This window comes from Bufo gargarizans, chromosome 6, assembly GCF_014858855.1.
Source record: "Bufo gargarizans isolate SCDJY-AF-19 chromosome 6, ASM1485885v1, whole genome shotgun sequence".
In the NCBI taxonomy this organism is placed as follows: Eukaryota; Metazoa; Chordata; class Amphibia; order Anura; family Bufonidae; genus Bufo; species Bufo gargarizans.
The window spans coordinates 384,276,823-384,291,913 of NC_058085.1; the positions used below are offsets into that span (position 1 = coordinate 384,276,823).

Consider the following 15,091-nt stretch of genomic DNA (forward strand, 5'->3'; position numbering starts at 1 on the left):
TACTAATGAGCGCTTTCATTATGGAAGCGCTCATTAGTACTGGAGGACCGGGAAGCGGTGAATTCAGCACTCCCTGGGCTCTGTGCAATGAGCTGGACCGGGGTATGTACTCTGACGCCAAATTATGCAATGGCTGGGTCAGGTGTAGGTGATAGTCTATAGTTTTGTTTGTGGTGTCGATTGCAGCATGCGCAGGGTACAATCGAAGGTGTTATAACTCAAGCCCCAGGTTAGCAATGCCAGAGTGGTGTAATGTCTATGTATAGTGGTGATAATGGTGTTAACGGTGTCTCCTACCTGGGTACGGCTAGACTCCTGGCTCACGTGCAATAAATTGAGTGTAGTAGTAGTTGGAGTAATAGAGGAATTGTGCAAGATCCAGACCCTTGGTAAAGTTCAAACTTGTCTTTACTGATGGAAACTTTTATCCAAGCAAGATACAGCTTTAGTCTTAGCTCCCAGCAGGTATTGGCAATGGTTGGCAGGAATTTATCTTCTGCTCTCTCATGTACCTGGAGCTTGCAGGAAAGGACGTCTGCTTTGTAGCTCTATACTGTGGCAGGAATTTGTCTTATGCACTATCTATCTTTCCGCTGTTTGGGGACTAACTAGCTGAGGAGGAATATGGCTTCTCCTGGGTCTCTGGACTCTACTCACAGTTATCTTCTCAGGGTATGCTTTCTTACTGGAACTGGAGTTGTCTGCTTGCTTCATCCAGCCGAGGCTGCAGGGCTCAGGCTGGGGATTTGATCAATGTCTCAGCCGAGACAAGATCCTGGTTTTCTTCTCTATCTCAAGGAGCTCCTAACATGCACACCCTACCCCTAGCAGGGGGTGGGATACACTACCTCTAACTTCCTTCTCTCTCCATGCTGCAGGATATGGGCACAGCTTCCAGCTTAAAAATACTAAACTAAACCTAAGTCCTTACCATAACATTGCTACCACCTGCTGGTGAACATGGAAATTACAGCCATACACACATAACATGGTCTATAATGCACAGTTGTGAGGATATAATGTAAAATTACATCAGATGACAAGGTTAATGCTCTTAGGAGATTGTAGCGGGGTGAAAGAGTTTAGTAACACAACTCTGGGGGAGTTACATCTGTACTCACCGCATCCTGGTCATCTGCTTTAGGCTTTGCTGTGGCTGCGCACAACATGAGGGCTCTGTGACCTCACACTGTGCTTGTCGGGTACAGAACAGCTGCCGAAGAAGAGAGAGAGCTAGTTCCTGGAAGCCAGCGGCATCCAGAGTAGGAGAGGTAAGTGGATTTTTTATTTTATGTAATATGAGGGTGGGGGCTAAATAAATATGGTTGGGGGCTGAAAAAATGAGGCTGGGGGCTGATTAAATGAGGCTGGGGTGCTGGTATGAGGTATGGAGATCACATCTGAGGAATGGTGGTTTGATGAGGCATGGGCAGGGCCGGGTTTAGACAAAATGTTTCCCTGGGCAAAATCAAAAGGGGGGCCCACATCTTGTAATAATGTGCTAAAAACACAGTCTGACGTCCGACACCCCCGCTGATCAGCTGTTTGAGGAGGTTATCAATATGAAAAAACCTGGAGAACCTCTTAAAGCTACCCCCAATACTGTGCCTGTTGTGCACCCCCCCATGTCCACAAACACTATACTATACTATACACCCAGACTGCCCTCACTAGTAATGGTGCACCCAATAGTAATAATACTCCCCAAGATAGCCCCCATTATTAGCAATGCCCTCCATATTGCGTCAAATAATAATAATGCCCCTACAGTACCCTAGTAGTAATAATATAACTATAATGCTCCCAGTGGCTGTAATATCCCCCTGTAGTGCCCCCCACTAGTTCTAATATATAATGCTTCCCTCATAGTGCCAATATATATAATATTTCACCGTAGTGCCAGTATGTACATAATGCTCCTACATTCCTCCCCAGTAGTGCCAAGCATATATAATGATCTCCTTTCCCCCATCCCTGGTGCCCCCAGCAGTGTGGATATTTAGTATTAAAAAACCAACAAAAACGCCTCCCTCCCGTCCCCCCACCGCTGTCTGCGATGCAGACCACAGTTTTATCTGCTTGTGTTAATGCGTCCTGATGCATGCGGTCCCAATGACATCTCCACTCCTGCTCCGGGTCTCACGTGATTATGTCATCATGCAAGACCCAGAGCAGGAGGTTGCATTGATGTCATTTCGGCTTCTTGCTCTGTTCTAATGCCTCACAGGCTTGAGGCCTAGCGGTCTGAGGCTTGTGAAGTTGGACAGCCAGGAGTGTGCCCCCTTTATGGGGCAAAGTGGTGCCCTAGGCGGATGACTCCCCTCCCCTATCCATCGTACCGGCCATATATCACAGCACATTACTGCAGGAGGTATAACAGGAGAGGACTATAACTCCCAGCATGTCTAAGCTATTATTATTTAATATCAGAGCTAGTGTTGATCGAGCACCAAAGTGCTTGTGTGCTCTGGCCAAACACACCGGTATGTTTGTGTGCTCTACCGAGCACCCGAGCACAATGGAAGTCAACGGGAGAACCCTAGGCACCCCCTGCTCAGAAGAGAAGAGAGAGTGTCTGTTTCACAAAACAAGGTTAGAAATTGATGGAAACCCCATAAAAAATGGTTTGGAAACAGCATTAAGAGGATAGCTGGATGAATCTTGGACTATTATCTACGACATACAGTAGACAACCACACAAAGGCTATATGCCAAAAGCCACATATGTGCAAGCCATCAATCTATCCATGAGACAGATAACAGGCTTAGTCATCATACCTTACAATGGCAGCCTTGTGCACTATGAGACATTCCAAACCAGCTCTCATCTGACTGAGAGACAGTAAGCCTCAAAGTTACTTCAGATCTGTTGGATGGCTTGGGTGGACCTGCGCACCTAGATCAATATCATTATGGAGACAAAAAGTTTTCTGATTGTCCTAACATAATATTCAATAACCTTTCTATACAGTTTTGTCATGTATAGGTAAAAACACATTTGCATAAACATGGGCATATAGGAAAGACATGCAAATGAGCAGAATCTGCCTTGTTTTTCAGCTGAAAAGCCATTTGCATGGAAAATTCGGTATTTACACTACTCAGCGCCATCTATTGGTTTCATAGTCTTATGACAAAACTATTACTCTTGTCATAAGACTATGAAACCAATAGATGGCGCTGTTCATCTTTTTGTGGTGCTAGTAAGTGGGGCACACTGCTCAACAGAGTCCACACACCATTTAGCACTCAACCTATAATAGCCTGTGCTAACAGTGAGGTGTATATCGGATTGCTGCTATCATTCACACATCTTCTAGCACTTTATCTGCGGTAATATAAGCTTGCTAGGGTGTATCTGAGGACTATTGCCCTGCTTGTAATGACTCATGAAGAGCGCCATCTATTGGTTTCATAGTCTTATGACAAAACTATGAATCCAATAGATGGCGCTGTTCATGAGTAGTGAAGATCGCGAATATTCTAATCGCAAATTTTTATTGTGAATTTTCCATGCAAAAGGCTACACTAATAATCTTAGCAGATAAAGTGCTAGAAGATGTGTGAATGATAGCAGCAATCCGATATACACCTCAGTGTTAGCGCAGGCTATTATAGGCTGAGTGCTACACGGTGTGTGGACTCTGTTGAGCAGTGTGCCCCACATACTAGCGCCCCAACAAGATGAACAGCGCCATCTATTGGTTTCATAGTCTTATGACAAGAGTAATAGTCTTGTCATAAGACTATGAAACCAATAGATGGTGCTGTTCATGACTCATGAACAGCACCATCTATTGGTTTCATAGTCTTATGACAAGACTATTACTCTTGTCATAAGACTATGAAACAAATAGCTGGTGCTATTCATGAGTTGTGTAAATCGCAAATTTTCCATGCAAATGTTTTTTTCAGCTGAAAAACAAGGCAGATTCTGTTCATTTGCATGTCTTTCCCATATGCCTATGTTTATGAAAATGAGTTTTTACATGACAAAACTGTATAAAAAGGTTATTGAATATTATGTTATGCAGAGTTCCTAAATAGGTTTTTTATCTCTGTATATACAAAAGAAGAGAAAGGAGCTGATATCTGTGGCACCGGGGCTGTTAGTACATCCAGTGATATACTCAATTGGCTAACTGTAGATATGGTCCAAGAGAAGTTAAATAGGGTAAATGTGAACAAAACTCTGGGTCCAGATGGATTACACCCAAGAGTGCTTAAAGAGCTCAGTTCAGTCATTGCTATGCCCCTGTTTATAATTTTTAAGGATTCTCTAGGGACTGGTACAGTGCCAAGTTATTGGCACAAGGCAAACGTGGTGCTCATATTCAAAAAAGGATCAAGGTCCTCCACAGGTAATTTTAGACAGTTTAACTTCTGTTGTGGGAAAAATGTTTGAAGGACTCTTAAGGGACTATATACAGGAGTATGTGACTATAAATAATATTATAAGTGATACCCAGCATGGGTTCACCAAGGACAGAAGTTGTCAGACTAACCTGATTTATTTTTATGAGGAGGTGAGTAGAAGCCAGGACAGAGGGGTGCTGTGGATGTAGCAAAGGCTTTTGATACTGTCCCTCATAGACGCTTAATAAGTAAAGTAAGGTCTATTGGCTTGGAAAGTATAGTTTGTAATTGGATTGAAAACTGGCTGAAGGACCGTGTCCAGAGAGTTGTGGTCAATGATTCCTATTCAGAATGGTCCCAGGTTATAAGTGGTGTACCCCAAGGTTCAGTGCTGGGCCCTTTATTATTTAATTTATTTATTAATGATATTAAAGACAGGATTAATAGCACCATATCTATTTTTGCAGATGACACTAAGCTGTGTAGAACTGTACGGTCTATGGAAGATGTCCACAAACTACAAGCTGACTTGAACACTGAGTGATTGGGCATCAACTTGGCAGTTGAGGTTCAATGTGGACAAATGTAAAGTTATGCATATTGGTAGTAATAATCTCTGTGCTTCCTATGTACTAGGTGATGTAGCACTGGGAGAGTCACTTATAGAGAAGGATTTGGGTGTCCTTGTGGATGGTAGATTAAATTACAGCACACAATGTCCATCAGCTGCTTCTAAGGCCACCAGGATATTGTCATGCATTAAACGAGTCATGAACTCGCGGGGCAGGGATGTAATACTACCACTTTACAAAGAGCTGGTGCGGCCTCATCTGGAATATGCAGTCCAGTTCTGGGAACCAGTCAATAGAAAGGATGCCCTGCAGCTGGAAAAAGTACAGAGGAGAGCGACTAAAATGATAAGGGGCATTGAGGGTCTTAGTTTTGAAGAAAGATTAAATGAATAAAATGTATTTAGTCTTGAGAAGAGACGTCTAAGGGGGGACATGATTAACCTAAAAATTAACCTAAAAAATACGGCGAAAAGCTGTTCCATATAAAATGTGCTCAAAAGACAAGAGGGCACTGCCTCCGACTGAAGAAGAAAAAGTTCAGTCTCCAGAAGCGTCAAATCTTTACTGTAAGAACTGTGAATCTGTGGAATATGCTTCCTCAGAACGTAGTCACAGCAGGAACAGTGGACAGTTTCAAAAAGGGTTTAGACAAATTCTTAAAAGTAAAAAACATTAATGCTTATGAAAACGTGTATGAAATCTGAGTCTCACTTCCTTCTGGGATTTGCGTCCCCACCTATCCCTTGGTTGAACTTGATGGACGTTTGTCTTTTTTTAACCGTATGAGCTATGTAACTATGTAACAATCAGAAAACCTTTTTGTCTCCCTAATGATATCTATCTAGGTGCGCAGGTCCACCCAAGCCATCCAACAGATCTGAAGTAACTTTGAGGCTTACTGGTTCTCAGTCAGATGAGAGCTGGTTTGGAATGTCTCATAGTGCACAAGGCTGCCATTGTAAGCTATACTGACTAAGCCTGTCATCTGTCTCATGGGTAGATTGATGGCTTGCATATACCTGGCTTTTGGCATATAGCCTTTGTGTGGTTGTCTATTGTATGTCGTAGATAATAGGAGTCCAAGACGCATCCAGCTATTCTCATAATGCTGTTTCCAAACCATTTTGATGGGGTTTCCATAAATTTCTAACCTTTTTTTTGTGAACCAGACACTCTCTCTTCTTCAGATCAGGGGGTGCCTGGTTTGATGCTCGGGTCTCCCATTGACTTTCATTGTATTAAATTGCACTCGAGCAACCACAGTTTTCGGCTTAGCACTCGGATGTGCCGAGCATAGTGATGTTCGAGCCGAACAGCCGTAACGCTCAACACCAATCAGAGCACATTACAGGGGAACGTATAAGAGGATGGGACTATAACTCCCAGCAGGTCCAAGCTGTTATTATGTATTATCAGAGTACATTACAAGAGGAGGTATAAGAGAAGACTACAACTCCCAGCATGTCCAAGCAGTTATTATGTAATATCAGAGTACATTATAAGAGGAGTTATACAACTCCCAGCATATCCAGGGTATTGTAATGCACCCTGATATGATAATAATGTCCTAGACATGCGAGTTGTTGTCCTCTCCTCTTATAATGTACTCTGATATTACATAACAGGCTGGACATGCTGGAAGTTGTAGTCTTCTCCTCATACCTCCTCTTGTAATGTATCCTGCTATTAAATAACAGGAGGTACAGTCATGTGAAAAAATTAGGACACCCTTTGAAAGCATGTGGTTTTTTGTAACATTTTTAATAAAAGGTTATTTCATCTCCGTTTCAACAATACAGAGAGATTAAAGTAATCCGACTAAACAAAGAAAACTGAAGAAAAGTCTTTTCAAGATCTTCTGTAAATGTCATTCTACAAAAATGCCTATTCTAACTATGCCTATTCTAACCGTCATGGTCGCGGTGCTGTGATTTCCTTTGGCCCTAGAATAATGCCCAGTGTTCAGAGGCCACGTACCCTGAACTCGAAAAGTTCTGAGGACATAGTTGTTTGGCTAACACAGGACACCCAATCTTCTACAGCTTCTGCTCGGAACCTTGACGCACCATCCTCCTCCAGCTCACCTCTCAAGTTACCACTCGCCCGCCTGCCGCCACCACCGACACTAGCACCACAGCCACTTCACTTGATCCCTCAGAGGAGTTATTTACACATCAGTTGGATGAAATTAGTGATGCGCAACCATTATTGCCAGAGGATGTAGATAACAGGGATATGTCTCAGTCAGGCAGCATTACACACATGGACGTACGGTGTGATGATGATGATGTTGTACCCGCTGCTGCTTCCTTTGCTGAGGTGTCAGATACAAGTGAAGCGGTTGATGATGACGATGTGTCCGTGAATGTCACGTGGGTGCCCGCTCAAAGAGAAGAAGGGGGAAAGTTCAGATGGGGAGACAGAGAGGAGGAGGAGACGAGTTGGAACAGGGGGAGGTCGTCGTAAGGAGCTAGTGGCACAGTCAGACGGCATGTATCGGCACCGGGGTCATCCAGACAGAACGCCAATCAATGCATGCTGTTGCCACCACCAGAATGCCGTCATTGCAAAACTCAGCAGTGTGGCATTTTTTTTTGTGCGTCTGCCTCTGATAACAGCGATGCCATTTGCAACCTGTGCCAAAAGAAACTGAGTCGTGGGAAGTCCAACACCCACCTAGGTACAACTGCTTTGTGAAGGCACATGATCTCACATCACAAACGCCTATGGGATCAACACATGATGACGAGTACAAGCAGCACACAAACTCAAAGCCACCATCCTCCTCCTGGTCCAGCATCTTCAGCCACGTCAACCACTGCTGTCCTCCTTGCCCCCTCTCAACCACCCGCCACTCCGCCTCTCACCTTGAGTAGTTCCTGCTCATCTGCCCACAGTCATGTGTCTGTCAAGGAAATGTTTGAACGTAAGAAGCCAATGTCACAGAGTCACCCCCTTGCCCGGCGTCTGACAGCTGGCTTGTCTGAACTCTTAGCCCGCCAGCTTTTACCATACAGGCTGGTGGAGTTTGAGGCCTTCAAAAAATTTGTAGCTATTGGGACACTGCAGTGGAAGGTACCCAGCCGAAATTTCTTTTCACAAAAGGCAATCCCCAACCTGTGCTCCATTGTGGAAAAGGAAGTCATGGCATGTCTGGCACACAGTGTTGGAGCAAGGGTCCATCTGACCACTAATACCTGGTCTGCAAAGCACGGTCAGGGCAGGTATATCATGTACACTGCGCATTGGGTAAACCTGCTGACAGCTGCCAAGCATGGAATGCGTGGCTCTACAGATGAGTTGGTGACACCGCCACGACTTGCAGGCAGGCCTGCTGCCACCACCTCTACAACTCCTACTCCATCCTCTTCCATAACCTCCTCGGCTGAGTCCTCTTCTGCTGCTGTGTCTTGCTCCACATCAACTGCACTCCCCCAGCTCCCCAGGGGTGATTCCACATCCCGGATATGACAGTGTCACGCCGTCTTGGGGTTGATTTGCCTGAAAGCAGAGAGTCACACCGGACCAGCACTCCTCTCCGCCCTGAACGCACAGGTGGAACAGTGGCTGACTCCGCACCAACTGGAGATTGGCAAAGTGGTGTGTGACGACGGAAGCAATTTGTTGGCGGCATTGAATTTGGGCAAGTTGACAAATGTGCCGTGCATGGCACATGTGTTGAATCTGATCGTACAACGCTTTGTGCATAAATACCCAGGCTTACAGGACGTCCTCAAGCAGGCCAGGAAGGTGTGTGGCCATTTCAGGCGTTCCTACACGGCCATGGCGCACTTTTCAGATATTCAGCGGCGAAACATGCCAGTGAGGCGCTTGATTTGCGACAGCCCGACACGTTGGAATTCAACACTCCTAATGTCCGACCGCCTGCTCCAATAAGAAAAAGCCGTCAACGAGTATTTGTATGACCGGGGTGCTAGGACAGCCTCTGCGGAGCTGGGTATTTTTTTGCCACGTTACTGGACGCTCATGCGCAATGCCTGTAGGCTCATGCGTCCTTTTGAGGAGGTGACAAACCTAGTCAGTCGCACCGAAGGCACCATCAGCGACCTCATCCCATTTGTTTTCTTCCTGGAGCGTGCCCTGCGAAGAGTGCTGGATCAGGCCGTAGATGAGCGTGAAGAGGAAGAGTTGTGGTCACCATCACCACCAGAAACAGCCTTATCAGCATCGCTTGCTGGACCTGCGGCAACGCTGGAAGAGGAGTCTGAGGAAGAGGAGTCAGAGGAGGAATGTGGCTTTGAAGGGGAGGAAGACCAACCACAGCAGGCATCCTAGGGTGCTCGTTGTTACCTATCTGGTACCTGCGGTGTTGTACGTGGCTAAGGGGGAAGAACATACTTTCAGTGAGATCAGTGAGGACGAGGAACGGGACATGAGGAGCTCGGCATCCAACCTTGTGCAAATGGTGTTTTTCATGCTGTCATGCCTGTTGAGGGACCCTCGTATAAAAAGGCTGGCCATGCTACTAGACCCCCGGTATAAGCAGAAAGTGGCTGAAATGTAACCGAATTACCAGAAGTCGGAAAGGATCCATCAGTTCCAAAACAAGTTAAAAAGTATACTTTACACAGCGTATAAGGGTGATGTCACTAGCACAACGGGAATCTAACAGGGGAAGAGGTGAAAGTAATCCTCCTTCTACCATGACCACGCCAGCAAGGACAGAATGCTTTACAGACGTGTTGTTGATGGAGGACATGCAGAGCTTTTTAAGTCCTACGCATCGCCACAGCCCTTCTAGGTCCACCCTCAAAGAACGACTCGACCAACAGGTAGCAGACTACCTTGCCTTAACTGCAGATATCGACACTCTGAGGAGCGATGAACCCCTTGACTACTGGGTGTGCAGGCTTCACCTGTGGCCTGAGCTATCCCAATTTGCGATAGAACTTCTGGCCTGCCCCGCTTCAAGTGTCCTGTCAGAAAGGACCTTTAGTGCAGCAGGAGGTATTGTTACTGAGAAGAGAAGTCGCCTTGGTAAAAAAAAGTCTAGATTACCTCACCTTTATTAAGATGAATGAGGCATGGATCCCGAAGGGACTGACAGTGGGCGATACATTTGACTAAAAAAGACCTGATGAGATGCCTTGGGCTAAAAATGGTCCACACGCTGCTGTATTTAATCTCTGAATGCCAGATGACTTGCGTAACTTCTCCGCCACCAACTAGGGTTCAAGCCGCAATGTTTTAGGGCACTTTCTGCCTGGAAAACAGCGGCTGCAACAATAACTAATTTTTCAGGAATGTGTACATGCCTAATTTTTCTGGCCTCTGATGCTGCACTGTGGCTGCAAAAACAAAACAAAAAAAAAGGTACATAGATGTGTCAATTTCCCTTCGTGATCGTTACCTTGTTGTGGTGAAGGGGCTTGCGTATCACAATGAAGCGATCACCTCTATGAGTGTGTTGGCAATGGCAATGTTGGCACACCCCAGATGATAAGGTCGTTGCTTCATTATGAACAGACCAAAAGCGATCTTCTGGATAATTTTGCATAGAAAAACATTAATTTTCTTTGTAATCATCTAAGGTGATCATTAAAGCCTACTAGGCCAACAAAGGGCCCACACTGCAGAATCATTGTTTTCTGGGTCACTTAACTGTCACTGAACTACCTCTGCACCACCATAGGCTTTTAAAAAACGCCATCGCGTGCAATCTCCCAAACGTGCGCACGAGCACAGTCATCACTACACCAAGATTGACGCATAGAGGAAAAAAATTTATGTCATGAGTGTGTCAACTATTGACAACTCTTTGCGGTTGTCTAAAATCTATTCGATATACGTCCCCTGATAGGGGACGTAACAGGGATTAAACTGATAAGAATAGTACTACTTAACACACCACTCATATAGGGTGGCACAGTACATTGCAAGGCGCACTCGCCGTGCCCCAAATTGGAAGTAGGAGGACCAACCAAGCATCTTTTTCCATCTCCCGTTTCCTAAAATCTATTCATTAGACTGGCCCCTGATAGGGGACGTAACAGGGATTAAACTGATAGGAATAGTACTACTTAATATACCACTCATATAGGGTAGCACAGTACATTTCACGGCACACACGCAGTGCCCCAAATTGGAAGCAAGAGAACCGACCAAGCATCTTTTTCCATCTCCCGGTTCCTAAAATCTATTCCATACACCGGCCACTGATAGGGGACAAAACAGAGATTAAACTGGTAAAAAAAAAGTATTTTTTTAATAAAAAAAAAAAAGAGGACAGCCTCTGCGGAGCTGGGTATTTTTTGGCAGCGTTACTGAACGCTTATGCACAATGGCTGTAGGCTCATGCGTCCTTTTGCGGAGGTGACAAACCTGGTCAGTCAAACCCAAGGCAACATCATCGACGTCATCCCATATGCGTTTTTTCTGGAGCGTGCCCTGCGAAGAGTGCTGGATCAGGCCGTAGATGAGCATGAAGAGGGAGAGTTGTGGTCACCATCACCACCAAAAGCAGCCTTGTCGTCGTCGATTGCTGGACCTGCGGCAACGCAGAGAGAGGAGTCTGAAGAAGAGGAGTCAGAGGAGGAAGGTGGCTTTGAGGAGGTGGAAGACCAACCACAGCAGGCGTCCCAGGGGGCTTGTTGTCACCTTTCGGGGACCCTTGGTGTTGTACGTGGCTGGGTGGAGGAAGAGACCTTCAATGACGTCAGTGAGGACAAGGAACAGGACATGGCTAGCTTGGTATCCAACCTTGTGCAAATGGGGAGTTTGCAGTTGTGCAAATGGACTGTTTGCGGTTGTTTGCAGTGCGTTAAACGGTGAGTTTGGTCTGTCATTGTGAAGCGGGCGTAACCCTTACACTACCTGATCGATACAACATCATACCTGATGTTTTAAAGCACGTTATTCCAAACAATTTAAGGATGTTAGGTGATTTATGCCCTTTATGGATTAAAACTCGACTGCGTCAACTACGTAATTTTCCATGGGAGTTTTGCCATGGATCCCCCTCCGGCATGCCACAGTCCAGGTGTTAGTCCCCTTGAAACAACTTTTCCATCACTATTGTGGCTAGAAAGAGTCCTTGTGGGTTTTAAAATTCGCCTGCCTATTGAAGTCTATGGCGGTTCGCCCGTTCGCGAACATTCGCGTTCGCGAACGGAAAGTTTTATGTTTGCGACATCTCTAGAGAGGACTACAACTGCCAGCATTTCCATGGCACTTACATTGAATCCATACTTCTTCACATGCATTGCTGGTCTTCTTCTTCATTACTTTAGTGCATCGCTGAGCTCCGCCTCCTATTCTGGTCAGATGATGGTGAGGTCATCACAGGTCCTTCATCCCCTCTGCTGAGCTCTGCCTCCTGCATCTGACATTATCGCAGGTTCTGTCAGCACTGTGGTAATGATTTCTCTTATATGTGAGGGAGAGGACCTTACACTCCATTGTAAAGTGCAGCTGTTCAGCTGTTTGCTTCCTCGGATGTTCAACTGAACAGCAGCACTGAAGCAGGGGGCCCCTTAGACAATGGGGGCCCTGGGTAATTGCCCAGTTTGCCCCCCTAATGCCAGCCCTGGGCATGGGGGGCTGATCTGATGTATGGGGGTCTCATCTGAGATCTGAATGGGGGGTCTTATTTATATTGGGGCTCTTATCTGAGGTCTGGGAGTCATTCACATTGGGTATGAGCTGAGGTATGAACTGAGGTCTTATTGGGGTTTTATTAATATTGGGGGTCTAATCTGAGGTCTGATTGAGGGTCTTATTAACATTGGGGGTCTGATTAAGACTGTAAGCTGAGGTATGATTAACATTGGGGGTCTGATTGCTGCTCTGAGGTCTAATGAAAATTTTTTTTTATTAATGTCCTCTAAAACCTAGGTGCGTCTTATGGGCCCATGTGTCTTATAGGGCAAAAAATACGGTGGATAGATAGATATAAGATAGATATAAGATAGATTGGAGATAGACAGACAGATAGATATGCAAGAGATAGATGAATAGATAGATAGATAGAATTTTACCAGGGTGGAATGAAATCCCCCATATGAATTTTGTTGCCTAATCAGCCAAACTGAGATCTGTGCCATGTACGTCAGTTCATCTTGGGTGATATTGGGTCCGATGGCAATGCTCAGTAATATATATGCAGTGATTTCCACTTCAGCGGCAGAATACAGAGGGTAGAAAAGGCCAATAGGTCGTACTTCAGGTTTGTCTTCACGTTCCCAATGAATCATCCCTCCTGAGGGCGAGAAGATTATGGTATTAATACAGTTCATTAAGTAATTGCGGGTTTAATAATGTACATATTGGAAATGTCTACCATGAAACGCTTACCTTCTGAGATGGCCTTAGATTTTAGTGACTTGAGAAGACTATACCTCCTGTCCCAATCCTTAGCCAGTGTAAAGGTGTAGACCATGAGGACCTGGTTGGATAAACTTTGTTCGGTCTTAAGGGCGTTCTGTAGGCAGGTCAAGGTACTGTCCAACAAGGTCATCTGAGGAGGATACAAGACTATTTATCTGGCCCTTGCTCAACGCCAACCCTGGTGACTCATCTCTTTAAAAAACAATACGGTAAGTCAAATGGCATTGATTTTTGTCTCCCCATCCTTCTTCCCGCACTTACGCTGCTTCATCTTTGGAGAGGAGACAGCTCGCTTTCAAAGAAAGCTTCTCCCAACTGCTCTTTCTACAATGGAGATGTTTCTGTAGAAGATTTCTACAAGGTTGGTTTAGGAGCTTGACTTTATCAGTCTAGTATTCTTATAAAGCAATACGGGACAAAACTAAAGCCCTCTGCTGTTCCTATACCTGAGGAGTGGAGCATGACACATGGATTTTTTAGTGTTAGGCTCCTACCCCTGGCATTGCACTAAACATAGCACTGTATATCTCTCAAAGTGTTAACTCTGTAGGCATAAGTTATAAAGAGGACATAAACTTAAAATTACAAAAATACAATGTTAAAGAAGTTAAAATTCTAGGAAAAATTGTCAGAATTACCCCAAGACTGTAATTAGACTCCAAGAGAGTGATGGCAAGGAAGGCCGTGTAGATGAGATCTTCATCTGCTCCTTTTTTCTGTAGTAAGAGAGTCTTATAAGATACGCACCTTGCAGATAATACATAGCCTGGTTAATTGAAAGATGGATTTTCCCTGCTGAAGCTGGTGGAGATATAACTGCCCCCCCCCCCCCCATTATGGTTCCGAATTTAGCCTCCAAGGGCATCTCCAGTGTCAAACTGGGGATCCATGGGCTCACCATGGAAATTATTCTAGAGGTCCAAACCTTATATCATCAAGTCTAATAGGCTTTGAATTATAGACCTAGACACTGGTGGCAAGTGATTGGCTACAAAGTCAGCCAAGCAGTTTTTTTTAATCTGGGTGTTTGGGGCCCATTATGGTATCAAAGCCTGGGCCTACTGGATAACCCTTTGGTACTCTGGTGGGCCAGTCAACTCTGATCTCCTCATACCATAAGAAATTCCTTAGTAGAAGGAAGTCTTTCATAGTTTACTGCCACCATTGGACCAGCCAGGACCTGGCCTCTTTTTTTTATACAGCAGTGTAGGGTCATACAGTAGCCCCACAGGTTTCTTCCATGGTGCCTACACCCTGGCCTAAGATCTTGAGCAACAAATCAGCCAAGAAATTTCATTGCATTGGAAGAAGGGGATGCATCACTGCAAACAGAGGAAGAATAGCTATGTAGGAACCTGCAATAGTTAGGTGGCCACCTCTAGACATTGTAATATCATCCATGAAAGACAAATAGATTAATTGATAGAAGAGACTGATTGTCTCAGGCGCTGCAGTCTACATGTCAGACCTGGCTGAACAAATATGTCAGAGTTCGGTTCTTACCATTTTCATGAAGGAGTCACCAATGGCTCTGAAGCAGCCGCTGTCCAGTTGCTGGTTGTTTCCCAGCCAGATGAGTGTTTGCTGCTGAATTCTCTCATCAATGTAAATGTATTGCTTGCATTTTTCAAAAGTCTTGAAGACATAAGCTGTCAACCTGTATGTAGAAGACGTGAAGTGATCACCTAACGTGTTCTTATGTATTACGGTCTATGTGAGGAGTATTTTAAAAGGATTATCCTATAAATTGTGCAGAAAATTACAATAGTACATGACATTTTTTTTTAAATAAATCTAGAACTAGAGATGTCCCGAAC

General features: G+C 44.9%; 1 protein-coding gene across 1 annotated transcript in view; it reads right to left on the bottom strand.

Annotated features, from left to right (window-relative positions):
• LOC122942264 (ovostatin-like) overlaps nt 1–15,091 on the bottom strand; it is a 117,297-nt gene that overhangs the window by 11,201 nt on the left and 91,005 nt on the right. Inside the window, exons 25-28 of the mRNA XM_044299768.1 lie at nt 14,778–14,931; nt 13,913–13,990; nt 13,242–13,404; nt 12,926–13,146 (exon numbers count right to left, since the gene is read on the bottom strand). Coding sequence (XP_044155703.1) covers nt 12,926–13,146; nt 13,242–13,404; nt 13,913–13,990; nt 14,778–14,931 — 616 coding nt within the window. The remainder of the gene's footprint in view (nt 1–12,925; nt 13,147–13,241; nt 13,405–13,912; nt 13,991–14,777; nt 14,932–15,091) is intronic.